Below are 23,638 nucleotides of genomic sequence, written 5' to 3'. Positions count from 1 at the left end.
CTCCTGGGGCAGGTGGGCAGACAGGCGTGCTTGCTGCTGGCGTTTGTCTCGGAGTGGCTCGGCTGTCCCGGTGGTTTTGTGTCCGGCTTATCTACGGCCGCCTCGTGAGGCGAAAGTGGACGTTAGTTTCTAGTTCTGGGTTCCGAGGTGCTGGTCTGGCCGTGTTCTGCCTTTCCGTGAGGCTGAGGGGAGACCTTATCGCTCTCTCCAACTACCTGAGAGGGGGTTGTGGGGAGGTGGGTGTTGGTCTCTTCTCCCAAGTGACAAGCTACAGGACAAGAGGAAATGGCCTCAAGTTGCGCCAGGGGAGGTTTAGATCGGATATTAGGAAAAATTTCTTCACTAAAAGGGTTGTCAGACACTGGAACAGGCTGCCCAGGGAGGTGGTGGAGTCACCATCCCTGGAGGTATTTAAAAGACGTGCAGATGAGGCGCTCAGGGACATGGTTTAGTGGTGGACTTGGCAGTGTCAGGTTTACAATTGGACTCGGTGATCTTCAAGGTCTTTTCCAACCTAACTGATTCTGTGATTCTGTGCTCAGTGAAAACTTGTGTTTCTGTTGAAATTCAGTTGACTTCAGATTTCTACGCTAGCTGCCTATCGCAAGGTGTCAGCTGCGCCTAGCTCTAAGCGACCTGCAGCCCTCAGATGTCACTTGCGGGATCATCTGTTGAGAAACGGGTGGTTTAAACCCGTTTAAACGACCCCGGGGGTCTGCCCGGCCCCCGAGTGGGCCGTGAGCTCCTCCGCCAGGAGCTGCCGCCATGGAGGAGGTGGAGTCACGCTTCCTGCACCTCCTGCAGCCCATCCGCGACCTCACCAAGAACTGGGAGGTGGATGTGGCCGCCCAGCTCGGGGAGTACCTGGAGGAGGTAAGGGGGGGCCCTGCGTCCGCTGGGCTGGGTTGGGGAGGTTGGGGGTGACGCCCTTTGGCCCTGCCTGTGCGGGGGGGCTTTCTCCCTGTCTTCCCGCAGCCCTCTGGTGTGCTGCCAGCACTCTCGCCTTTTCCCTCTCCCTGTGCTACCCTCAAATCCAGCCTGCGAATCAGCGTTTCGTTTTCCTTCTTTTGCGTGTTTCGCAGCTGGATCAAATCTGCATTTCCTTTGACAATGGCAAAACCACCATGAACTTCATAGAAGCGGCCCTGTTGATCCAGGGTTCTGCCTGCGTCTACAGCAGGAAGGTGAGGAAGCCGTCGGCCACTGCCGTGTTATGGCCCTGGTCCTGTCACCCTGCCCGTTCTGCGATCCCTCAGCCGGTAGTCCTGAGGACGAGCTCCACAGGCGCTGCTCTGGGATTTTGAAAGACTTGAATGTAATAATGAATAATTGATATGAAGGGATATAGATTTATAATTCCTAAATTCAATAATTTCCTACATGTTGGGGTTGGCAGCCTGGAAAAGAGCAAGAATTTTGCTGTTCAGCACTTTTCTTCTCTAGAGGGCTGAATGCAAAAACGCTGCTTCCCCAAATCTGGCCTCAGAATGGCTCAAACAGTGGAAAGAACGATGAGATTATAAAAGAATTGAATTCTCTCTGCCTGGGGATAAGAGGAGGGCGGTGGTTCATCCCGGCATCAGCTGGAGTAGCTTTTCTGGGAGCTGCTTTCTCATTCCCCAAGAGTCTGGCTGCTGTTTTTCAGGTGGAGTATCTCTACTCGCTGGTCTACCAGACGCTTGACTTCATCTCCAACAAAAAGTAAGCAGAGCCCCCCTCACCCCTGGGAGGCAGCTTTGCTGGGGGCTCAGGGCTGCCGCCTTCCAGCGTGCCTTGGCAGAAAACACTGCCACGGGCTTCTGCCTCCCTGCTCTCACCCTCTGCCTTGCGGTAAGGCCTGAGCCCTTCCCCGCTCTCTTTCCTGCTGAGGTTTGGGAGACTCGAGGGTCCTCTTTTGGGGACAAGGCTGGGACTTGCCCCCCCTGCAGCGGGAGCTTATGGGAAGGTCCGTGTTCCCGCTCTGAGCCTTGCTTCTGCTTCTACTGCCTGCTCTGCCTCTAGGGCAATCATCGCTTAAATAAACCAAACAAACCCACTGCAGCATCAGTCTCTGGCCCTGTATAAAGTTGTTTGAAGCAGAAGGATTTTTGTGGCTGCAGGAAAGGCCCCTGCCGGGACTTGCTTCAGCCCAGAGGGCCTGGGGCGTTGCTCATCCCCACTTGTCTTCCAGTGGCATCGTCCTGCTGTTTTCTTGCTGCAGCGCTTTGCTGTTGCGTAAGGAAATGGCAGCACCCAGCATCCTGCAGAGTAAATCTTAGCGGGCAAGAAACTGTCCCATCTGGCAAAGCAGCTTGTGATTTATTTTTCCCCTTGTTGCTGAAAGCGGGGCTCTGCTGCTGCAGCTCTCGAGCTGCCTTGCGTAACTTGTCTGTTGCCAGCCTGGCGCTGGCTCTGAATACGCTCCCCACTGAGGAGAGGTTGGCTAACGGCACCCTCCCGTCCGCGCTCAGACTGGGGGTTTGGGGAAAGATGAGGTTTTTGTGCTGTACCTCAGTCCGAACAGGTGCTTGGCTCCGACCACGCAAACGAGCTTCCTGAGAGGACCATCCTGCCTCTGCTTTGCCCAGCCGTGAGCCCCGCTCTTAGGAAATACTGCCAGTTGTTTGGGGAGGTCGAGGCAGAGGACCTGGAAGATCCTCTGCTGGGGCTGGAGCAGGGTGAAGCTGCTGCTGCGGTTTCCGAAAGTCTCCGACAATTTTTTCCGTGCTGTGGGATTGAAGTGAAATGTTTCCTCCTGTTTCTGTAACAGAGTTTCTGATCTGGAATTGGCAGGGCGCTTTTGTTCCAGATAGGATTTCTCAGGCAGGCTGGATCTCCTCTTCCCGCAAGCCCCAATTCCTTTGCAGCCCCCCACCGCCTTCCTGGGCCAGCGCAGGGGAGCACCAAGAGCGCGTTAGCTCGCTTTCATTAGGGGAGCGCGCTGATGGCACGGCTGTCCAGCAGTGTTGACAGTCACGCCATCGCCTCTCCATGCTGTCCGTGGGACAATGCTGCAGTGGGGTTGGAGGGAACCTGCTGCTGCTTCGCCTCTAGCCCTTTGCTGCTGCCCTGGGCAGATCCTGACCGCGTGTTTTGCTCCCTGACTCAGGCGGGAAAAACAGCCCAGCTCCGTGGGGCAGGACGGCGAAGATGCCGACGTGAGCTTTGGGGCTGAGGAGGAAGAGGTGAGAGGGGGCCTCTGTGCCCCGTCGCGGCATGGGGAGCGGAGCGCTCGGCGGCTTGTGAGCGCGGGCAGAGCTGCTTTCGGCTGCTGGGCTGCGAGGGTACAAGGGAGCTGCAGGCAGTGGGGGGTGCCCCCAGCACTCCCCCCTTTCTGACTGGTGCCGTGGCTGCCATCTCCTGTGTTCGCTCTCCTGCCCTTCTCTAGTAGGGGGCATTTAGCCCCACATCTACCCCTGGGCACAGCGGGAGCACTCTGTGAGCTTTTTGTCAGGACACTGCTGTGCTGGCCTCCGAGGGACGTGACCTGCCACCTCGCAGCCCTCCTGGAGAAGAGCTAACCCCCGTGCAGTGCCTGGGGACGCATTGCCATCCACGCCAGGGCTTAGCCTTCCGTCCCTTAATCCTTAACTTGGGCTGTCTCTCAGGATTCTGTCCCTCAGGGGCGCGGCAGCTGCCTGGGCCAGATCCTTCCCCTGGGAGCGGGCACCTCCCTTCCTTCCCCGCTTTCCTCCTGCCCGTCGGGGGCTGCCCTCGCAGCGCCGCACACCCCAGCCCCCTCCTGTCCTGCTACAGCAGCTGAAAAGCCGCGGCTCCGCTGTCTCTGCCGCGGGGTCTGTCCCACCCGTGTGCTGCAGCCGTGGGAGCGCCCTGTGTCCGCCCCCCTGCTCCGGTTATGGTCCCTCGGTGGCGGTGCGGCCTGGCAGGCTGAGCCGGGGTGACCGCTGGTGGGGCTCTCTCAGCAGTTCCTCTCCCTGGACGACATCAGGGACAGCAGCCAGGCGAACGTGGACATGAAGAAGGATCATCAGCCCAACGTAAGAGAAGCTGTTCTCCTCCTTTTTTGTCCCTCCCTGTGTCAGGGTTTTCCCAGATGAATCCCACAGGTGTCCGGGGCCAGCCGCCAGCCAGGCTCTGTGGGGATGGTGCCACCCAGGCAGTGCTGTGCCGTGCTGGGTGCCTTCCCCGGGCTCCATCCTGCCCTGCTGCCCTCCCGCCACCTTGCTTTTGCAGGCTGTGAACGTTGTTCCCTTGACTCCGATGTCTTTGGTCCCTCCGGAAGAAGCTGAGAAGAGGGACAACCCTCTGTTCAGGTAAAAGCCCCCCTCGCCATGCCCCTCAGCTGCTCCCCATGGGTTTAGCTGGGCCCCCCGCTTTGCTGTAGTAGGGTCGGGCTTTCTCCGAGTAAGCAGAGCCTTCCTGGTTAAAACTGGATGGTAGGAAAGACGGATAACCCTACGGGTGTGCAAGTCCTCTCGGGAACTGCCTCTGGAGAAGGCAGGGCGGGAGGGTCCCTGGGGGAGAGGGAAGCTGGGGCTGTGCTGGGAAATCCAGGCAGGGCTTTGCTGGGCCAGAGAAGCTGAGAATGGTCGGCGGGAGGGCTGGGGCTGATTCCTCCCCCCAGAACAGGGGGGCTTTGGCTTTGGGGACACCCCATCGGGGCTCCCTCTGAGGCAGGCCAGTGCCCGCTCCCCGGGCTCCCAGCGGGACAGGCCAGAGCCTGCTCCGGGAGGTCCCCTGACGGGTTTTTGCCCTCAGCCGGAAAGGGGAGATCCTCGCCAGCCGGAAGGATTTCCGGATGAACACGTGCACCCCTCACGCCACCGGAGCCTTCCTACTGGAGCTGGCGGGCCTCTCCCCCACCTGCCTGCAGAAGCAGCAGCACGAAGAGAGCCCCGGCAGAGCGGCAGGTACGGGGGGCTCAGGGTGCGGATCGCCGCGGAGCTGCTGGCCAGGAGGCAGCCCTGGGGGGGAGGCACCCTGGGGTGCTCTGCTGGCCTCGTCTCCGGAGAGGCCAGCTCCCTGGGGTGGGGGAGAAGTGGCTGCGGCTTTCCCCTGCTGCCTGCCTCCAGCAAAACCGCCTGCCAGAAGGGCAGCGCGCCTCATTGCTGGGGATGATCGGGTGCTGGGCGAGGGCAGCGTGCGGACGCCGGCAGCTGCCCCCTGCCCGGTCCCTAGCTGTGGCAGGGGGCTGCCCGCGGCTGTCGGCTTCACCGGGGCCGGTGGGAAGGGGCAGCACTGAGGCTGCTCTGTGTCAGCGCCGGCGGCTGGGGCTCCTGCGGGCAGGGGCGGTGTGGGGTGGCTGCCTGCTGCGGCAGCTGGTGACCTCTCCTCTCTGTCACCTCCGTAGGAGCGCCGTCCTGCGTCCTCGGCAGCGGGAGGGAGCGCGTGAGCGTCGGTGGGGTTCCCGTCCAGGCGCTGAGCTTCTCTGAAGACGGAGGTGAGATGCACGTGGTCGCTGGGCTGCGGGGACATCCATCCGTTTGTCCCTCCTGCCTGTGTGTCTGGCTGGGATGGGCTGGGCCACATGTGTTCAGGCAGCCACCACTGTGTGGGATGCCCCTGCCCTCTGTTCTGGCCAGGCAGTCTGGTCCGCTTGGCAGCTTCAGCTGGCCCCTTGGCCGTGACAAGGGAAACTCCCCGAGGGAATTCTGTGGCGGATGGGCTGGAAACGGGGGATCCCAGAGGCTTTTATGGCATTTGACCGTTTAGTTCCTCCGCCAGGTGCCGCAGGACCGGATGATGACAACAGCAGCGGGGACAACGTGCCCGGGGCCCCAGAGGATGATGTGGAAATGTCTCCGGCTGCTAAGGAACATGTCGAGGCACAGAGGGTAGGCTTGGGCAGTGGCTTGTGGGGGTAGTGCCGCCGCCTTACTCCTTCCCTGGAGCCCTGCTGCCCCGCGCTTCGCTGCCGGGTGCTGCAGGAAACTCACTGCCTCGTTCTGTGCCTGCCAGAGCGCGCCCCAGGCGAAGGGGTACGTGCTGCGGGAGCGAGCGCCTGCCCAGGACCCCAAAGCCCACATCAAGGTAGGGGGGTCCAGAGTCAGGGAACCTCTCTGAGTCCGTGTGGGATGCTCTGGGAAGCCCTGGGACATCCCTGCCCTCCCCACTGTGCTCCGTGCTGCACTGGTGACAATGGTGGGGTGACCCACTGGGCCAGGTGGCTCCCGTGCGCCCAGCTCGGGGTGCTGCAGGAACCTCGGCTGGGAGCACAGCAGCCCAGAGCTTTGCCGGCTTCACCTGTACTCGCTCCTCCGCCAGGAGATTCTGGATCCGTGGCAAAGCCTCGACCCCTTCGGTGACTCCGAGGACAAGCCATTCAAGAAAGGTACTTGTGGTGGAGCTGGGGAAGAGGGGCTGCTCCCTGGGTTTTGGGTTGCCCTGGGTGGGCCAGGGCCCGGCTGCGCAGGGGCAGTGGGGCTCGCTTTCCCAGCCACTTGTCCTTCAGCGTCCCCAGAGCCACGGCGGGTCTTTCCCAGCCCTGTGATGGGCAGAGGGGCCGGGGAGAGGGGCAGCCACCCCGTCCTGGACCCTCGGGTGTGGCTGTGCTGTGCTTGGAGCAGTGGCACGGGACTGTCCGTGCGGCACCCAGTGCCCCGGGGCCTGCCAGGGCTACTGATCTCCGCCTGCCTCCAGGGAGGCCCTTCCTGGTGCCGCATGGCCTGGACAACGTCGTTGGTAGCAAGCGGAAGAGGACAGGACCGAGGAAGCTCCAGGACTTCATGAAATGGTTCTCTGCAGCCTGTGAGTATTGTGGCCGTGGCGCTTCCTGCAGGATCCCGCCGTGATCCAGCCAGGCTCGCGGTAGGACCCTTCTCTGCCAGGAAGCGCCTTGCCCAAACCCCTCCGCTGTGGGTGCTCTGGTCCTGGCCGGCCCCATTTAGCAGCGGCGTCAGTCCCGTAGCAGCTGGTTTCTCTGCTCTGGTCTTGGTCTTGTTGGCGCAGCAACTCCATCCCATTCATCAAGCGGGATGCGAATCGCCTTTGTCGGCCCAGGATCTCATTACCCAGCTTGTCCCTTAAACCAGGGCTCCGAGGAGAAAGGAGCAAATTATCCGAGACAGAAGCAGCTGGCCAGAGCTCTCCACCTCGGGAGGGCATTAAACAGGGCCTGTTCACAGCAGGCGCATAGAGAGCGTCAAGTAATAGCAGCCTAAATCTAGCCATGGGTGGGTTGTACTGCGAGGGGTCACTGTGGGAGGAGGAGGAGTGGTCCGAGCAGGAGTCCCCCCGCTCCCATACTGCCGAGGTGGCTGCCGCGCCCCGCTGGGCCCCTTGCTCCCTCTCCAAAGGTGGGGCTGTGCTGCTCCCGGGCGGAGCAGGCTGCGTTACACCCCGGGAAATGGCCAGGATGCCTTTGGGGGAAGGAGGGGGCTCTGGAGGTGACAACCAGCTCGTTGCACGCTGTGATGGTAGCGGAAGTGGTCAGCGGTGCTGTCACTGGAAGGCTGCCTGCCGCTGCTGGCCCTCGCATGCCTATTCTCCCTGCCGGCTTCCCTGGGAGCATTCAGGGGTTCGGCGCCTTCAACCGTTCCTTAACTTTGATCCTCTCTGTTTCCCCCAGACAACAACGTCGCCGACAGCAGGAAAACCAAGAGGAAAGGGCCAACATTCGCAGGTGAGTGGGATATGGCGGGGCGTGTTGGAGAGGCGGCATTTTGCTCCCAGCCTGTGGCTCCAGCTCCCCCCCCAGCTGGGGCTAAGCAGAGGCAAAGTTGTTGCCCTGGCACCGCGCCGCTGCTGTGCCCCGCGCCACACGGCCTCCCTGGGTGGGCTTTGGGCCGGAAAGCAGCAGGACGCCTCGCTGGGGAGCCGAGACTGTGGCAAATACCCGGGAGGGAGCGGAGCCAGAGCTGCTGCGGCAGCGCCGTGCCGGGGGACTTACGGCAGAGGGGGCGGGTGGCACTGGCAGAGCCGGTGGAGGGTGTTGTAGTTTAGGAATCACAGGAGATTCGAAGGTCTTGCAGCTGTTCCTCTTTTGAAAAGCAGTCCTGAAACCTGGCTGAACTTAAACCTTGCCTCTGCTGGCCGCAGAGCTCCTCTTGTGCCGGGTGTGGGGCTGGAGAACAAGGGACTGGCTTCTGCAGCGGTGGTGGGACACAGAGGGGAGGGCAGGCGTTCACGCCAGCCTGTAGCCCCAAAACCATGCGAAGGGAGCCCGGGAAGGCACCCCGACAGCCTCGGTGTGCCAGAGCGAGGGGCTTCGCCAGGGGGTGGGGGCTGGAGGAGCTGAGCCCCCCCCAAGGGGAGCGGAGGCGCGCTCCCCAGGCCTGGCACCCCGTCTCTCCGCAGATCTGGAGGTGCTGTACTGGAAGCAGCTGAAGGAGCGGGCGGCACAGAGGAAGCTGCAGAGCCGGGCGGTGAGCAGGCACGGCCCCGGGCAGGGCCGGGGGGAGCTGGGCTCACCGGGACCCCTGCCCGCCCTCGCGGGGCAGCCCCTGGGACAGGGGACTCCTGGCCTGGTGCCCGCACCCCTCCTGCGTGCCCCCCCTGGCACCGGTGGGCTGTGGAGCCCCTCACGGGGGGGCTCAAGGCTGTTCTCTACCAGGGGCCGCTGTGGCTGCCACTGCCGCCGTGCGAGGAGGGGCTGGATCTGCTGGAGGAGGAACGCGGGGCTGACTGCCACGAGGGAGCAGGTACTTCGGCACCCCAGATCCCGCCTCTGCCCCCCAGCCGGGGGGGTTCCCATCCCACCCCCTCCCGCAGCATCTGGGTGGCCCTTGTCGGGATGGGGCCAGGCCCTGGGGGGCCGGTGGGCCCCGGGGGGGCACTGAGTGGGTCTCTCCTCCTGGCAGATGACTTCACGGAGCACGAGGACATCCAGCCCGAGGCCCTGGAGGAGCTGAGAGAAGGAGCCCTGGGTGAGCGCTGGCGGGGGGGCAGGCAAGCGCGCTCCCCGCTGCCTCAGTGCCGTGGCCGGGACGTGCTGCGAGACGGGGGGTGGCTGCTGCCGTACCCCATCCCCAACGCCCCTGCCCCGTCCGTCCTCGGGAGTGTCCCCCTCTCCCCGCTCAGTGGGAGGGGGTGGCAGTGCGGTGACACTGCTGGTGACACTCTGCCCCCCTCCCGCAGACCCCCAAGACCCGGGCTCGCTGGGCTACGAGGAGCTGGTGCGCAGGAACGTGGTAGGCGCCCGCAGCGGGGGGATGGCGTGGAGAGCACGGGGCTCCAGCCCAGGGTGGGCGCGAGGTGGGGGGAGGCAGCAGGGGTCTTTGGGTGCCCCCACTCCCCTCTCTCCCCCCCTCCCCGCAGGAGCTGTTCATCGCTGACTCCCAGAAGTACGTGCAGGAGACGGAGCTGTCCCAGCACATCCGCCGCTGGGAGGAGAGGATGGGGCCGTTGCTGCAGGAACAGGCAGGGACTGGCGCGGGCTGGGGGCTGGGGGGCCGGCAGCCCCCTCCCCGTGGCTGAGCCCGCTCTGCCCGCAGGAGGAGCGAGCCGCCTTCGACATCCATGACTACGGGGACACGCTGGCGGGCAGCTGCGGGGGCCTGGGCGAGTGGCGGTCCTTCGCCAGCCTGGTGGCGGGGCAGCCCCCCTTCGAGGTGTGCCGCTACATGCTGGCCTCGCTCCAGCTGGTAAGCACTGGGGGGGTGGCGGGGGGGACCCCCGGGGCTCTGCTGGGCCCCCCCAGCCTGCCCACTGCTCCCCCCTCTTCCTCTCTCTCTCTCCCCAGGCCAACGACTACGTGGTGGAGGTGGCGCAGGACCCGGGGCTGGAGCAGGCGCTGGACACCATGCGGCTGCGGCTCCTCAGCCACGAGCGGCCGCACGAGCGTTTCCGCGCCTTCCAGCCCCCCTCCGCCTGCCCCTGAGTGAGCACCCCCCTGTACAGACCCCCCTGGAGACCCTTCGACAATAAACCCCCACTTTGGTAAAGGCTCTGCTGTTGCGGGGGGGGCCCGGGCAGCCACGCTCCACGGAGCCTGGCGGGGGGAAAGCCCCGTCCCTTGGGGCTGGCACCCTCCCTCCCCACGGGACGGTCCTGGGGGGTGGCGGGGATCCCTCCGCCCGCCTACCCGGGCCCGCAGGAGGTGTTTTTGGGGTGCAGAGGTGTTTATTTTGCCCTCAGTCGAGGAGCGGCTCGTAGGTCTCCATGTGCCGTCGGACGCTCTGGGCGATCTGGGCGTCCGTCTTGCTGCGTCCGTAGTAGTCGAGGAAGAGCCCGTCGGGGCCCAGCAAATAGATGAGGACGGTGTGATCCACGATGTAGTCGCCGTCCTCGTCCTTGGGGCCGGCGCTGGCGTAGACGCGGTAGGCGCTGCCCACGGCCCGCACCTCCTCGGGGCTGCCGGTCAGCCCCAGCAGCCGGGGGTGGAAGTCCCGCAGGTAGCGCCCCAGGGCCGCCGCGTCGTCGCGCTCGGGGTCGACGGTGATGAAGAGGGGCTGGACGGGAGGCAGGCCCGGCTCCTGCTCCAGCAGCGCCACGGCCCGGCTCAGCTTCCCCAGCTCCTCGGGGCAGATGTCGGGGCAGTGGGTGAAGCCGAAGTAGAGCAGCACCCACTGCCCGCGGAAGTCGGCCTTGCACCGCCGCCGCCCGGCCTGGTCCAGCAGCCGGAAGTCGCCCTGCCCCAGCGCCAGCGCCCGCAGCTCCGCCCGCCGCCGCGCCCGCCGCCGCCGCTCCTTCTCCTCCCGCAGGTACAGCCAGGCCGCCCCCGCCGCTGCCCCCACCGCCGCCACCACCACCGCCCGCCGCGCCAGCGGCAGCCGTCCCCCCGCGGGGGCTGCTCCCCCCAGGCCGCGCCGCGGAGGGGCGGCGGGAGCGCGGGGCGGGCGGGGCAGGCGGCGGGGCAGGCAGCGGGCGGGCAGCAGGGCCTGGAACATGGCGGGGCTGTGGGGAAGGGCGCGATGGGCAGCGGGGCCAGGGGGAGTCAGGCTCCCCTGCGGCCTGCTCCGCCACCCACCTTTGACCCCTCACCCCAGCCCCCAGTGCCCTTTGACCCTTGCCCCAGCCCGCAGTGCCCTTTGAGCCCAGGCCCCAGTGCCCTTTGACCCCTCGCCCCACCTGTCCTGCTGCTCTTTGACTCCTCAGCCAGCCCCTCCCTGCCGCCCTCTGACCCCAGCCCTGCCCCTCCAGTGCCCTTTGACCCCTCACCCTGCCCCTCTTGCTTCCCTTCCACCTCCTAGCCCTGACCTCAGCTGCCCTTTGACCCCACCTCACTCCTTTTGCTGCCCTCTGACCCCAGCCCCGCCCCACCAGTGCCCTTTGACCCCACCCCTGCAGCCGCCCTTGGGCTCCAGCTCAGCTGCTCTCCCCCCCGCTGCCCTCTGACCCCGCCCTTGCGCCCACGACCCCCCTCCATCCGCCCCGGTGCCCTCTGCCCCCGCTGACCTTTGCCCTCTGGCCCCAAGCCCCGTCCCGCCTGCACCGCCCGCCGCGCCGGTGCGCGCCGCTACGCCCGGAAGCGGAAGTACCGGGACACGAAGGGGGCGGGCCGGGCAGGACGCATGCGCACTGACCACACCCGCCCCCCCCCGCCACGGCGGCTCTGCGCCTGCGCCTCCCGCCGCGCCTCCGCCAGGGGGCGCTGCCGCGCCCGGCAGGAGCCTGACCCCGGCCCTGACCCCGGCCCTGACCCCGGCCCTGACCCCGGCCCTGACCGCGGGCAGGCGGAGGCCGGAGCGGGGGGGACGCGGCTGCCCGCGCCCGGACAGCGGCTTTATTGCCCGTCCCCGCGGTCGGGGGGGGCCCCCGCGGCCCCTGCCGGTGGGGGGGGCCCCGGGGGCCCGGGGGGCACGATGGCCTCGGCCAGGAGGGGCGGCGGGGCGCGGGGGGGGCCCGCGGCCAGGCCCAGGGCGGCCTGCAGGGCCCGGCGCCCCCTCTCACCCAGGGCCCCGTCGTGGTGCACCCGCAGCCAGGGCTCGCCTGCGGGCAGGGCCGGCCGTGGGCAGGGGGATGGTGGGGGGCCCCCGCCGCCCCCCCGCCCCCCCGGCCGTGCCCCCCGTTACCTTCCTGCAGGCGCTGCCCCACGGCCACCAGCAGCTCGGCGCCCACCCGGGGGTTGACGGGGTCCCCGGCCCGCGCCCGGCCGGCCCCCAGCTCGTGCAGGACGCGGGCCAGCGGCAGAGCCTCCACCCGCTGCACCCAGCCTGCCCCGGGGGGGTCACGGGGGGCTGGGGGTCAGGGAGCCCCAGGGGGGTGGGGTCTGGGGCGTGTGGGGAGCCCCAGGGAGAGGGGATGTGGGGCAGGGGGTGTAGGCAGGGGGCTGGGGAGCCCCAGGACCCCGAGGAGGGCAGGGTCTGGGGCGTGTGGGGAGCCCCAGGGAGAGGGCATGTGGGGCAGGGGGTGCAGGCAGGGGCTTGGGGGGCTGGGGAGCCCCAGGACCTCGAGGAGGGCAGGGTCTGGGGTGTGTGGGGAGCCCCAGGGAGAGGGGATGTGGGGCAGGGGGTGCAGGCAGGGACCTGGGGGGCTGGGGAGCCCCAGGACTCCACGGAGGGCAGGGTCTGGGGCATGTGGGGAGCCCCAGGGAGAGGGGATGTGGGGCAGGGGGTGCAGGCAGGGACCTGGGGGGCTGGGGAGCCCCAGGACTCCACGGAGGGCAGGGTCTGGGACATGTAGGGAGCCCCAGGGAGAGGGCATGTGGGGCAGGGGGTGCAGGCAGGGACCTGGGGGTGGGGGCAATAAGCCGGGGGAGCCCTGAGCATCCCGGAGGGTGATGGGGTCGGACGGTGAGGGTGGGGGGCAGGAGGGGATGGGGCAGGGCAGGGGGGTGCAGGCCGGAGGGCACGGGGACCCCAGGGCACTGGGGACTGGGGGAGCCCTCGGTCTCCCAGCAGGGTACGGGGTGGAGAGGGCGGGTAGGGGGGTATTTGGAGATGGGGGGCTTGGGGGCAAGGGCAGGGTGTGGGGCTGGGGAGGGCAGGGCTGCCCCCGAGCGCCCCGTTCCCCCGCTCCCCGCGTCCCCCCATCCCCACTCACCTCCACGCAGTGCGCGCAGCTCCTCACGGATGCGTGCCTGCCCCAGGACCTGGCTGCGCTGGGCGGGGGGCCCGGTGCAGAGGCGGTGGGCGGTGGTGGGGGGCACCCCCTGTGCCCCCAGCATGGCCTCGAAGGTGCGCAGGGCCGAGCCGTCGTCCAGCGCCCGCCCGAGCTGCTCCCGGCCCTGCTCCGCCGTCCCGGCCAGCCCGCACTGCCACAGCAGCAGCCCGCCTGCGGGACGCGGGCTGGGACCTCGCCGGTGGGGACACCCACCCCACCCCTGCCTCGCTGCCCCCCAACCCTGCTCCCCGCCCCGTACCTCCCGCCTGGGGCATGGTGGGTGGGAGAGCGTAGGGTGAAGCACTGACTCTGGGGACCGGCCTATGGGGCAGACAGGGGGCTGGGGGGGCCCAGGGGGGCTGAGGGCAATGGGGGGGCCAGGGGTCCCAAGGGGCAGGGTGTCGAGGGGGACAGGAGCAGGGAGGTGGGGACGGGGACATGGGGCAGGGCTGCCTGGGGGGGACGTGGGGGCAGACCCTGAGGCTGGGGGGGGTGCGGGGCCGGGGGTGACACAGGGAAGGTGCCCGGGGCTACGGAGGGGGGCAGGGGTGGGGGTGAGGGGGACCCCGAGGCTGTGGAGGGTGCAGGGCTGGGGCGGGAGACTCGTGTGGGGACCCCAGGCCACAGCCACCCCATGTCCCCGTCCCCGTGGCTGACCCAGGCTGGTGACCAGCTCCCGCAGGTCGGGGGGTCCCCCCCCCTCCAGGCACTCCAGGGCCTCCAGCACCTCCAGCGAGTTGCCCACGCAGCGGCCCAGCGGCTCGTCCATGCGGCTCAGCACGGCCGCCGTGCGGATGCCCAGCCGCTCGCCCACCGCCACCTGCGGGCAGGGCAGGATGTGGCCCCAGCGCCCGCCGTCCCGGGGCGGAGGGGGTCGCGGGGGGCCGGGGGCTCACCAGGCTCTGGGCCAGCTCCCGCGCGCTCTCCTGCGTGGGGTACAGGGCCGCACCCCCGAACTTGACGTCCAGCACCAGTGCCGAGAGCTGCTCCGCTGCCTTCTTGCTCAGGATGGAGGCTGGGGTGGGGACAGCCTCGCTGGGGCCCGCTGCCCTCGCCCCGCTGCCTGCCCCCTCCCCAGCCGCGCACGGAGCCGGGGTGCCCCCCGCCCCGGCCCCCCCGTACCTGTGATGAGGGGCAGGCTGTCGACAGTGGCGGTGACGTCCCGCAGGGCATACAGCACCCGGTCAGCCGGCGCCAGCTCCTCGCTCTGCCCCACGATGCAGCAGCCCACCCGCTCCAGGATGCTCTGCATCTGCGGGACCGCCGGCATCCCGCATCCCATCGGCATCCCGCATCCCATTGGCATCTCATGTCCCATCAGCACCCCATGTCCCGTCATCATCCCATCTCCCATTGGCATCCCACACCGCATTGGCATACCACATCCCATCGGCATCCCGTGTCCCATCAGCATCTCATGTCCCATTGACATCCCGCATCCCATTGGCATCCATGTCCCATCATCATCCCGTGTCCTGTCGGCATCTCATGTCCCATTGGCATCTCAGGTCCCGTCAGTATCTTGCATCCCATCGGCATCCCACGTCCCATCACCATCCCATGTCCCATCGGCATCCCACACCGCATTGGCATACCACATCCCATCGGCATCCTGCGTCCCATCAGCATCTCATGTCCCTTTGACATCCTGTGTCCCATCGGTACCCCGTGTCCCATTGGCATCCCACATCCCATCGGCATCCCATGTCCCATCATCATCCCGTGTCCCATCAGCATCTCGCATCCCGTTGGCATTCCACGTCCCATTGACATCCCATGTCCCATCACCATCCCGTGTCCATCACCATCCCACGTCCCATGGGTCCCCCTGGTCCCCTCCAGCCCGGCACACCCGCAGGGTGGCAGTGGGGCGGTGGCCGTGTCCCCGTCCCTCACCTCCTCGGGGCTCTGGGAGACGCGGAAGCCAGGGATGGCCTCCAGCTTGTCCAGCGTGCCCCCGGTGTGGCCCAGGCCCCGGCCGCTGATCATGGGCACCTGCGGGCACGGGGCGGGTGGGCGTGGGGGGCACGGGGACCCCCACCCGCCCCGTCGGCCCGGCCGGGCCCCCCTGCTCACCTTGCAGCCGCAGGCGGCCAGGGCGGGGGCCAGGGCCAGGCTGACCTTGTCCCCCACGCCGCCCGTCGAGTGCTTGTCCACCAGCAGCCCCCCCCAGGCGGGGGGCCAGGCCAGCGCCCGCCCCGAGGCCGCCATGGCCTTCGTCAGCGCCAGCGTCTCCTCCGCATCCATGCCCCGCAGCCGGATGGCCATCAGCATGGCGCCTGGGGGGCACGGGGGTGGCCTGGGGTCCCTCCCCGCGACCCCACCCCAGGGCCCCGCAGCACCCGGCTCTGACATCCCCGGCCCGCCCCGAGGGTCTCCCTCTCGTCCCCCGGGTGGTCCCCAGCCGCGTCCCCTGGCCACGACCCCCTGCCGTGTCCCGGGGCTGGCCCTTGCCATGTCCCCGTGCCAGGTCCCCCGGCAGTGCCCCCCCGGGTCTGTCCTGGTCGTGCCTCCCCCGTGTTCCCCACCACATCCCCGTGCCACGGCCCCCACCGTGCCCCCGGCTGTGTCCCCTGCCATGTCCCACTGCCACCACCCCCCTTCTGCCTCCCCCCGTCCCCTCGGCGTGTCCCCGGGCTGCGTCCCCCTTTCCCGCCGTGCGCCCACCGATCTGGCCCTGCTGCGCCGTGCCCTCCGTCACGTCACGCACGAAGCGCTGGATCTCCTCCTCCTCCAGCCGCTCGCCATCCCGCTTCTTGCGGATGAGGGCCGGGAGGGACGCCTGGGCAGCCATCCCCGATCCCCCACGGCTGGCACCCCGCTCCGCAATGGCTGGCACCCCGCTCCCGCACGGCTGGCACCCCGCTCCCGCCGATCCTGCCCAGCCTGGCCCCCTGCCCGTGGCAAGGAGGCGTCCCTGGCGCTGGACTCTGTCCCCGGGGCAGCGAGCGAGGGTCGGGCCGGGCAGGGAGAGGCCGGAGTGGGTGGGTGGCAGAGCTGAGCCCCCCCCAGTCCCCACGGGACAGCCCCAGGCAATGCCCAAGGGCTCTGCACGGCCGCCCCTGGCTCCGACCTGCACAGTTCTCAGCATCCCCACCCGCAGCACCCATGGCACCCGCGGGACGTGCAGCACCCACGGTGCCCTCAGCCCAGGGAGGTGTCCCACGGCACTTTGCTAACGTGTGCCCCCTCCCCGGCCCGTGCCCCCAGTGCTGCCCCACACCCCAAGGTCCTGGGTGACCATGTGTGTGTCCCCCTCAGCTGCTGGGGTGACACGGACCCCGGGGGGGACAGGGCAGGGGGCCGGGGTGGGCGCTGCCGTGGGGCCGAGGGCTGGGGTGCCATGGGGACGGGCGAGCGCCTGGTGTGGGGACCTGTGGCCAGGTGGGACGGGCGCAATGGGGGTCACCAAGGGAGAGGTGAGCGGCAGTCCTGGCACAGCCGCGGGGCCGTGGCACAGCGGGCAGAGCGCCAGCACCCGGCGGCATGGGGAGCTGGTGGCAACAGCCCTGCCCCGGCCAAGGCTCACTGCCATCCTCTGCCCTTTGCCCGGCTGGGGCGGGGAGCGGGACGGGGAGCGGGACGGGGAGTGGGACGGGGAGCACCGGTGGCAGACCCCACCCTGCTCAAGGCATCACGGCCAGGCAGGCAGGGATGGGACAGGGATGGAATGGGGATGGGACAGGGACGGGCTTTTGCGAGGATGTCGGCAGGGAAAGGAAGGATGAGGGAAGCGGGGTGCTGAGCCAGGGGGTCGGGGACGTGGTGGCCCCAAGGGCACGGAAAGGCCCAGGTCCTCCGTGCCCGCTTTGTCCCAGCTCTGCCCTCAGGCCCCCGGTCCCCGTGGCTACTCCCAGAGCGGGGTCGGGTGGGAGCCCCTTGGCCGGCGGGATGGGCTGCTCCATGGGACCGGGGCTGCAGCAACCCCCTGCTGCGGGGAGGGATGGGATGGGATGGGATGGGATGGGACAGGACGGGACGGGACGGGACGGGATGGTGTAGGGTGGGATGGGATGGGATGGGATGGGATGGGATGGGATGGGATGGGATGGGATGGTGTAGGGTGGGATGGGATGGGATGGGATGGGATGGGATGGGATGGGATGGGACAGGATGGTGTAGGGTGGGATAAGATGGGATGGGACAGGATGGGATGGGATGGGACAGGATGGTGTAGAGTGGGATGGGACAGGATGGGATAAAATGGAATGGGATGGGATGGGATGGGATGGGATGGGATGGGATGGGATAATGTTGCCAGCCAGAAGGTGTCAGCTGGGTGCTCTGGGCAGGCGGCAGGGATGGGGCTGGAGCAGGGAGAGGGCTGGTACCCATGTGGGCAGCGCATCCTCCATCCCTGGCATGCACCACCCTGGCCGTGGGGCTGTGGGGCCGTGGGGCCACGGGGCCAGAGCTCAGCCCTGCTTCCCACAGCCGCAGCCTCGCCAGGGTCTCTGCCAGGAGAGAAGGGCACGGGCTGGGGCGAGGGCAGCTCGCGGGGGGCCAGTGCTCCCCGACCCCCCTGGGATGGCTGCGGTGTCCGGGCAGTGCTGCCCAACCCAGGGCGGAGCGGGACGGGCAGCCCCGTCCAGGCGACGCAGCGAGGGAGGCGCGAGCAGAGCAGGAGAGCGACTCTGGCTGAAGGCATCGATCTTTTGGCATCGGTTGTCTCCATCGCCCGCGACCCCGCACCCCCCTAGTCGGGCACGTCCACGATGAGGGGAGCCAGGTAGTCCGAGTGCCGGATCCCAAAGGTCAGCCCCCGCTGCCGGCCCTGCTGGGTGGGAGAGACGGCGGCGGTGAGGGCCGGGGGTCTCACGGCCCCTGGCTCCCCGCTGCCGGGACCCCCACCCTGCCCACGCCGCCGGCGGGACCCCCGGTGCCCCCTCACCTGCTCGGGGCTGTAGGCGCCGGGTCCGGGCTTGGTGGTGGTGTCCCCGGGGAGGGAGTTGCGCGCCAGCATGCTGTACTGCGGCGCCCGCCGCTTGTAGACGTCGGCGTCCACCACGCGGTAGCTGCAGGGCCCCGGTGTCTGCGGGCAGAGGGTGCGGTGACGTGTCCCCCGCCACCCCGCCACCCCGTCCCCCGTCCCCTGTCCCCCCACACCTCACCCTGCACAGGTCCTGGTAGAAGGCGCCGACGTTGCTGCGTCCCGGCATGGAGTAGTTGGGGGCCGAGCTCTTGCTCACCACACGGGGCCCCAGCATGGGGGGCAGCTGGTAGGCAGCGGGGCCTGGGGGAAGTGGGGCTCAGCCGGGCCATGCTGGGGGGCTGGGGTGAGGTGGGGCGGGGGGGGGTTACCCCCCCTGGGGAGGTGGGGAGGGAGGGGTCAGCCCAGGGGGGACGGGGGGCTCAGCCCAGGGATGATGGGGGGCCCAGCCCAGCCCAGGGATGATGGGGGGCCCAGCCCAGAGATGATGAGGGGTTCAGCCCAGGGATGATGGGGGGCTCAGCCCAGGGATGATGGGGAGCTCAGCCCAGGGATGATGGGGGGCTCAGCCCAGCCTAGGGATGATGGGGGGCCCAGCCCAGGGATGATGGGGGGCTCAGCCCAGGGATGATGGGGGGCCCAGCCCAGGGATGATGAGGGTCTCAGCCCAGCCCAGGGATGATGGGGAGGGGTCAGCCCAGGGATGATGGGGGGCTCAGCCCAGGGATGATGGGGAGCTCAGCCCAGGGATGATGGGGGGCTCAGCCCAGCCTAGGGATGATGGGGGGCCGAGCCCAGGGATGATGGGGGGCCCAGCCCAGGGATGATGGGGGGCTCAGCCCAGGGATGATGGGGGGCTCAATCCAGCCCAGGGATGATGGGGGGCCCAGCCCAGGGATGATGGGGGGGGGTCAGCCCAGGGATGATGGGGGGCCCAGCCCGGCCCCCGTCTCCTACCTGGCGTCTGGTGGCTGGTGCCCTGCCTGGTGCGGGAGCGGAGGGTGCAGGCGGGTGCGGAGGGGAAGGCCAACGTGCCGGCCCTCTCCGGGGAGTAGCAGCCTGGGGGGGAGCGGGGGGCCTGGGCCATGGGCACGGCTGGGGGGGACCCCGGCCCTGCCGCCCCCCCCGGGGCTCCTGCCCCCCCCTCACCTGGCCCGGGGGTGCGGAGGGGCGGCAGGTCGCGGGGACGGCCGTAGATGGAGAAAGCGGGGGTCCCGTCCTTGCCCTTGGCGGTGGTCCCGGGGGGCAGCAGGTACGCCGGCCCGGGGGAGCGCTCCTCCTGCCGCCCCCCCGCGCGCACCCCGAAGCTGTATGCGGGGGCACGGCCGCGGGAGGGGTCGTGCAGACGGTAGCCTGCGCGGGCAGGGGGCTCGGTGGGCTGCGGGACCCCCGGCTCCCCGACCCGCCGGCAGCCCGCCGGTGCCGCGGCCGCCCCCAGCCCCCCCGTGAGCCCCAACTCACCGACGTTGGTGGGGAGCCCGTACTTGGGCCCAGGGCTGCTGTAGAGGGCCGCGATGGGGCCCCGGGGGCGGTGGGGCCTCCAGTTGCCCACCCAGGCGTCGGCCGACATGGCAGACCCTGACGGGAGCGAGTGCGGCCCTTCAGCCCCGACCCCCCCACCCCGGCCCCGGGGTCCCCTCGGAGGGAGACGCGGGTCCGCAGCCTGGGCGCCAGCGGCCGTCGGTGGGAGAGCAGCCGGTGGCACTGGCGTCAAAATGGCTGGGGGGGTCCGAGGCTCCGCACCCCACTGGCACCCTGGCACCCCCCTGCTCAGCACCCTGGGGACGACAGCCCTGACAGCCCCAGGGAAGAAACCCCGGCACCCCAGGGATGCAGCCCCCAGCACCCCATGGATACAGCCCCCAGCACCCTATAGATACAGCCCCCAGCACCCCATGGATACAGCCCCCAGCACCCTATAGATACAGCCCCCAGCACCCCATGGATACAGCCCCCAGCACCCCAGGGATCCACCCCCAGCACCCCATGGATACAGCCCCCAGCACCCTATAGATACACCCCCAGCACCCCATAGATACAGCCCCAGCACCCCACGGATGAACCCCCAGCACCCCATGGATACAGCCCCCAGCACCCTATAGATACAGCCCCAGAACCCCAGGGATGCACCCCCAGCACCCCATGGATACAGCCCCAGCACCCCACGGATGAACCCCCAGCACCCCATGGATACAGCCCCAGCATCCTATAGATACAACCTCCAGCACCCCATGGATACAGCCCCAGCACCCCATGGATGCCCCCAGCACCCCATGGATACAGCCCCAGCACCCCATGGATGCCCCCAGCACCCCATGGATACAGCCCCAGTACCCAAGGGTGAAGCCCACCCAGAACCCCAGGGATCCACCCCCAGCACCCCATAGATACAGCCCCCAATACCCCAGGGATGCAGCCCCCAGCGCCCCATAGATACAGCCCCCAGCGCCCCAGGGATGCCCCCCCAGCACCCCAAATATACATCCCCCAGTACCCCAGGGATGCAGCCGCCAGCGCCCCAGGGATGCAGCCCCCGGGACCCCAGGGGTGCACCCCCAGCCCCGGGGTGGAGGTCCCGGGGGGCTGAGGCCCCTCACCCTGAGCAGTGCCGAGCTCTGGACGGGCTCTCCTCCCCCAGTTACTATGGCACCCGCACAACAAACGGCACTGGGCAGCCCGGGATGGGGACGTGGGGACACGGGGACAGCGATGGGACAGGGACGGCGTGGGGACACAGGCAGCCATGGCCTTGGGGCTGCCCCACTGCAGGAGTCATCTATAGGAGAGGCTGGGCACGGGGCATGGGGGTCCCATGGGGCCGTAGGGGGTCTGTGGGATTGGGGGGGTTTGCTGGGAGCAATACAGGTCCCACGTGGGTCGTGGGGGTCCTGTGGGGCCATAGGGGTCCTAAGGGGGCTATAGGGGGTCCACAAGAGCCATGGGGGATCCCACAGGGGCCATGGGATCCCACTGGGACCATGGGGATCCTCCTGGGGCCATGGGGGTCCCGCATGGGTCACAGGCTCTCCCCAGGGCCGTGGGGGACCGTTGGGCATCGCAGGGGTCCCCCGTGGGATCCCTCTGGGACTACAGGAGCCCCGCTGGGGTGGTGGGGCTCTCCCAGAGGCCGTGGGGGTCCCGTGGGGGCTACAGGGGTCCCATGGGGTGAGCTGCAGAGCTCGCCCCCCCAGCCCTGGCTGTTCCTCCCTGCCCTGGGCTGCGCAGACACTGTCCCTATGCCGTCCCCATCCCGGTCCCTGTTCCCATCCCCGCATCCCCCGTGGTGGTTGGTGGCCAAGTGACCCCGGCACCCCATGCACGCCAGGCCCTGGTTGGATCCCTTCCTTCCCCAGCCCCACGGCACTGTGGGGCGGTGTGGGATCCTGATCCGGGCAGCGAGGCCCCGGGTGTGCGGGACGAAGGATGCGCAGACCAGGCTGGGCTCAGGGACCTTTACTGCGGCCGGCGGCCGGGTGTGCCGTGGCGGGCAGGAGCAGCGGGCAGGGGTCCTGGGCAGGGGCGGTGGGCAGCGGTGGCGGGGACGGCGCTGGGGGGCTGCCCACGGCTCTAGGCGCTGGACTTGCAGATGAAGGGTTTTCTGTCGGCGCAGGCATCGCTGTACCACGTCATGAAATCTGGAAGGGAAAGGGGCTGTCAGCCCCCCGGCACCCCCATGGCCCCCGCGGCACGGCCCCCCTGCAGCCCTGCTGCCAGGGGTGCAGCCCGGGGCACACGCACCGTGCGTGTACGTGTGTGCATGTGTGTGCAAGGGATGTCTACGTGTGCACGTGCATGTGTCTGTGCATGTCCATGCACGTGCATGCGCGCAGCACACGTGTGTGTGTGTGTGCGCGCGCACAGGCTGCATGTGTGCATGCGTGCAGCGTGTATGCGTGTGCACAGCATGTGTCCATACATGTGCATGGGGTGCATGTGTGCGTTTGCTCCCGCATGGCGTGCGTGTGCCTGTGCCCATGTACGTGTGCACGCGTGAGTGCATGCACAGCCGGGTGCCACCCGCCACCGACGGCTGCCCCAGCCACGAGCTGGCAGGAGCTGTGGGGTCTCAGCCTGTGCCGCGGGTGACTGGCGATGCTGGTGGCCAGGGATGCCGGTCACTGGGGATGCCAGTGGCCAGGGATGCCGGTCACCGGGGATGCCGGTGGCCAGGGATGCCAGTGACCCGGGACCCTGATGGCTGGGGACATGGTGGCCAGGGACCCGGTGCCACCGACGGGGCCGTGCTCACCGGCGGCGTCCTGCAGCGCGGCGCAGGCTCTCCTCCTGAGACCGGGCTGCTGGTGCCAGGAGCCGTAGTCCACCTCCGAGCTGTCCGACCACTGCCAGCGGCGGCTCTGCAGGGCAGGGGTGGGTGACGCCGTGACACCAGGCTGGTGCCACCCGGCCCCGCTCAGGACTGCCAGGAGCGGGTCCTGGGGGTCCTGGAGGGGTCCTGGCTCTGCCCCGGGGCCACGCTCACCTTCAGGGGACGGTGGAGGCCGATCCAGACGCTGTCATCCCCGTCATCCTCCTCCTCCTCGCTGTCTTCGCCGGAGCGGGAGGAGGAGAGCAGGGTGGCGATGGCCTGGTGCTCCTCCGCGCTGTGCACCGAGGCCAGGTGGGTGTCCGTGCCGAAGCGTTGGCAAAAGGCCTGCAGTGGGGACGGGAGGGTGACACCGGCCCCCGACCCAACCCCTGGTCCCCAACCCCAACCCCTGGTCCCTGACCCCTGGTCCCCGACCCCAACCCTTGGTCTCCAAGCCCAATTCCTGGCCCCAGACCCCAATCTCTGGTCCTTGGCTCCAACCCCTGGTCCCCGACTCGAACCCCTGGTCCCTGACCCCTGGTCCCCGACCCCTGGTCCCCGACCCCAACCCTTGGTCCCCAACCCCAATTCCTGGCCCTGGACCCCAATCTCTGGTCCTTGGCTCCAACCCCTGGTCCCCGACTCGAACCCCTGGTCCCTGACCCCAACCCTTGGTCCCCGACCCCAACCCTTAGTCCCCAAGCCCAATTCCTGGCCCCAGACCCCAATCTCTGGTCCTTGGCTCCAACCCCTGGTCCCCAACTCGAACCCCATGTCCCTGACCCCAACCCCTGGCCCCAGACCCCAAACCCTGACCCCAAGCCCTGTCCCCAACCCCTGGTCCCCCACTCGTGGCTCCACCAAGGTCAAGGATGGTGGGACCGGTGCTGTGGGCACGTGGGCGCATGCGGTGGCTGGCACAGCCGGATGCTCTGCCTCGACAGAGGGTGGCCGTGGTGCCACCGTGGTGGCAGCCGGTCCTGCACAGGGCCAGGACCCCCTCGGAGAGGAGCATCCCCATCCGGGGTGGCACCGGCACCCTGATGCGCAGCCCTGGCAGGGACCAGCGAAGCCCCGCTCCCTGCCGAGCGCCACGGGGCACTGCAGCCGTGGGGTGGATGGGGTGCTCCATGGGGGGGTCACCCCCAAACCTACGTCCCCCAGCCCCCCGACTGCCTCACCTCTGCCCTTCTCCAGCTCAGCTCCTGGGGGAAGAAGCCGTAGCACCCCTCCTCGAAGGGCACCCAGCCCCAGGCGCAGGCAGCCGGCTCCTGCCCTGCGGGGAAGGCAGGGGGTCAGGCAGCGGGGAGGAGCGGGGGGCACCGCGGTGGCCCCCCCACCCCGGCACTCACCGCGCAGCCAGGGGAGAAGCAGCAGGCAGCCCAGCAGGCCGAGCCTCAGCGTCCTCGTCGGTCCCATCTGTCCCTTCCCTGGGGAGGGACAGCAGCAGGACGGGGGTGCTCAGCTCCCCGCTGAGCCCC

At 68.8% G+C, this 23,638-nt stretch overlaps 5 protein-coding genes across 5 annotated transcripts; 1 reads left to right on the top strand and 4 right to left on the bottom strand.

Moving 5' to 3' along the window:
* The first annotated feature begins 603 nt into the window (after nucleotides 1-603).
* On the top strand, nucleotides 604-9,757 carry NCAPH2 (non-SMC condensin II complex subunit H2). Its single transcript, XM_059816905.1, has 20 exons — nucleotides 604-873; nucleotides 1,083-1,184; nucleotides 1,646-1,701; nucleotides 3,089-3,164; nucleotides 3,906-3,977; nucleotides 4,174-4,253; nucleotides 4,699-4,850; nucleotides 5,291-5,380; nucleotides 5,665-5,774; nucleotides 5,899-5,970; nucleotides 6,205-6,271; nucleotides 6,580-6,687; nucleotides 7,508-7,561; nucleotides 8,236-8,303; nucleotides 8,492-8,579; nucleotides 8,739-8,804; nucleotides 9,016-9,068; nucleotides 9,196-9,297; nucleotides 9,372-9,521; nucleotides 9,620-9,757. The coding sequence occupies exons 1-20, from the start codon at nucleotides 766-768 to the stop codon at nucleotides 9,755-9,757; spliced, it is 1,812 nt and encodes a 603-aa protein (XP_059672888.1). The 5' UTR covers nucleotides 604-765.
* A 228-nt stretch (nucleotides 9,758-9,985) lies between these two features.
* LOC132316968 (protein SCO2 homolog, mitochondrial) lies at nucleotides 9,986-10,766 on the bottom strand. The gene has a single exon (XM_059817115.1). It carries the CDS (start codon nucleotides 10,764-10,766, stop codon nucleotides 10,011-10,013), a length of 756 nt encoding a protein of 251 aa, XP_059673098.1. The 3' UTR covers nucleotides 9,986-10,010.
* An 836-nt stretch (nucleotides 10,767-11,602) lies between these two features.
* On the bottom strand, nucleotides 11,603-15,715 carry TYMP (thymidine phosphorylase). The gene is made up of 9 exons (XM_059815974.1): nucleotides 15,589-15,715; nucleotides 14,998-15,200; nucleotides 14,818-14,916; nucleotides 14,044-14,173; nucleotides 13,818-13,936; nucleotides 13,579-13,741; nucleotides 12,862-13,092; nucleotides 11,892-12,032; nucleotides 11,603-11,808 (listed from the first exon to the last, which is right to left on the bottom strand). Exons 1-9 carry the CDS (start codon nucleotides 15,713-15,715, stop codon nucleotides 11,603-11,605), a joined length of 1,419 nt encoding a protein of 472 aa, XP_059671957.1.
* Nucleotides 15,716-17,617: 1,902 nt separating this feature from the next.
* CIMAP1B (ciliary microtubule associated protein 1B) lies at nucleotides 17,618-19,421 on the bottom strand. The gene is made up of 6 exons (XM_059817080.1): nucleotides 19,313-19,421; nucleotides 19,001-19,204; nucleotides 18,809-18,910; nucleotides 18,033-18,154; nucleotides 17,813-17,953; nucleotides 17,618-17,698 (listed from the first exon to the last, which is right to left on the bottom strand). Exons 1-6 carry the CDS (start codon nucleotides 19,419-19,421, stop codon nucleotides 17,618-17,620), a joined length of 759 nt encoding a protein of 252 aa, XP_059673063.1.
* A 1,997-nt stretch (nucleotides 19,422-21,418) lies between these two features.
* LOC132316999 (struthiocalcin-2-like) lies at nucleotides 21,419-23,576 on the bottom strand. Its single transcript, XM_059817362.1, has 5 exons — nucleotides 23,510-23,576; nucleotides 23,339-23,433; nucleotides 22,332-22,502; nucleotides 22,101-22,206; nucleotides 21,419-21,486 (listed from the first exon to the last, which is right to left on the bottom strand). Exons 1-5 carry the CDS (start codon nucleotides 23,574-23,576, stop codon nucleotides 21,419-21,421), a joined length of 507 nt encoding a protein of 168 aa, XP_059673345.1.
* Between the last annotated feature and the right edge of the window lie 62 nt (nucleotides 23,577-23,638).

The sequence above is a fragment of the Gavia stellata genome, chromosome 4 (genome assembly GCF_030936135.1).
Source record: "Gavia stellata isolate bGavSte3 chromosome 4, bGavSte3.hap2, whole genome shotgun sequence".
NCBI lineage: Eukaryota > Metazoa > Chordata > Aves > Gaviiformes > Gaviidae > Gavia > Gavia stellata.
This window is presented reverse-complemented; position numbering and strand designations above follow the sequence as displayed.

Excerpts from the sequence above, each read along its gene's own strand:
- NCAPH2 (XM_059816905.1), top strand. The coding sequence starts at position 766 with ATGGAGGAGGTGGAGTCACGCTTCCTGCACCTCCTGCAGCCCATCCGC. Across the intron at positions 4,254-4,698 it reads AGGGACAACCCTCTGTTCAG|CCGGAAAGGGGAGATCCTCG; the intron begins GTAAAAGCCCCC and ends TTTTGCCCTCAG. Across the intron at positions 4,851-5,290 it reads GAGCCCCGGCAGAGCGGCAG|GAGCGCCGTCCTGCGTCCTC; the intron begins GTACGGGGGGCT and ends TCACCTCCGTAG.
- LOC132316968 (XM_059817115.1), bottom strand. The coding sequence starts at position 10,766 with ATGTTCCAGGCCCTGCTGCCCGCCCGCTGCCTGCCCCGCCGCCTGCCC.
- TYMP (XM_059815974.1), bottom strand. The coding sequence starts at position 15,715 with ATGGCTGCCCAGGCGTCCCTCCCGGCCCTCATCCGCAAGAAGCGGGAT. Across the intron at positions 13,937-14,043 it reads CAGCCTGCCCCTCATCACAG|CCTCCATCCTGAGCAAGAAG; the intron begins GTACGGGGGGGC and ends TCCCCACCCCAG. Across the intron at positions 13,742-13,817 it reads GGGAGCTGGCCCAGAGCCTG|GTGGCGGTGGGCGAGCGGCT; the intron begins GTGAGCCCCCGG and ends CCCTGCCCGCAG.
- CIMAP1B (XM_059817080.1), bottom strand. The coding sequence starts at position 19,421 with ATGTCGGCCGACGCCTGGGTGGGCAACTGGAGGCCCCACCGCCCCCGG. Across the intron at positions 18,911-19,000 it reads CCTCCGCACCCCCGGGCCAG|GCTGCTACTCCCCGGAGAGG; the intron begins GTGAGGGGGGGG and ends GCTCCCCCCCAG. Across the intron at positions 17,954-18,032 it reads TCTACCAGGACCTGTGCAGG|ACACCGGGGCCCTGCAGCTA; the intron begins GTGAGGTGTGGG and ends CTCTGCCCGCAG.
- LOC132316999 (XM_059817362.1), bottom strand. The coding sequence starts at position 23,576 with ATGGGACCGACGAGGACGCTGAGGCTCGGCCTGCTGGGCTGCCTGCTG. Across the intron at positions 23,434-23,509 it reads GCTTCTCCCCTGGCTGCGCG|GGCAGGAGCCGGCTGCCTGC; the intron begins GTGAGTGCCGGG and ends CCTTCCCCGCAG. Across the intron at positions 21,487-22,100 it reads CGCGCTGCAGGACGCCGCCG|ATTTCATGACGTGGTACAGC; the intron begins GTGAGCACGGCC and ends TTTCCCTTCCAG.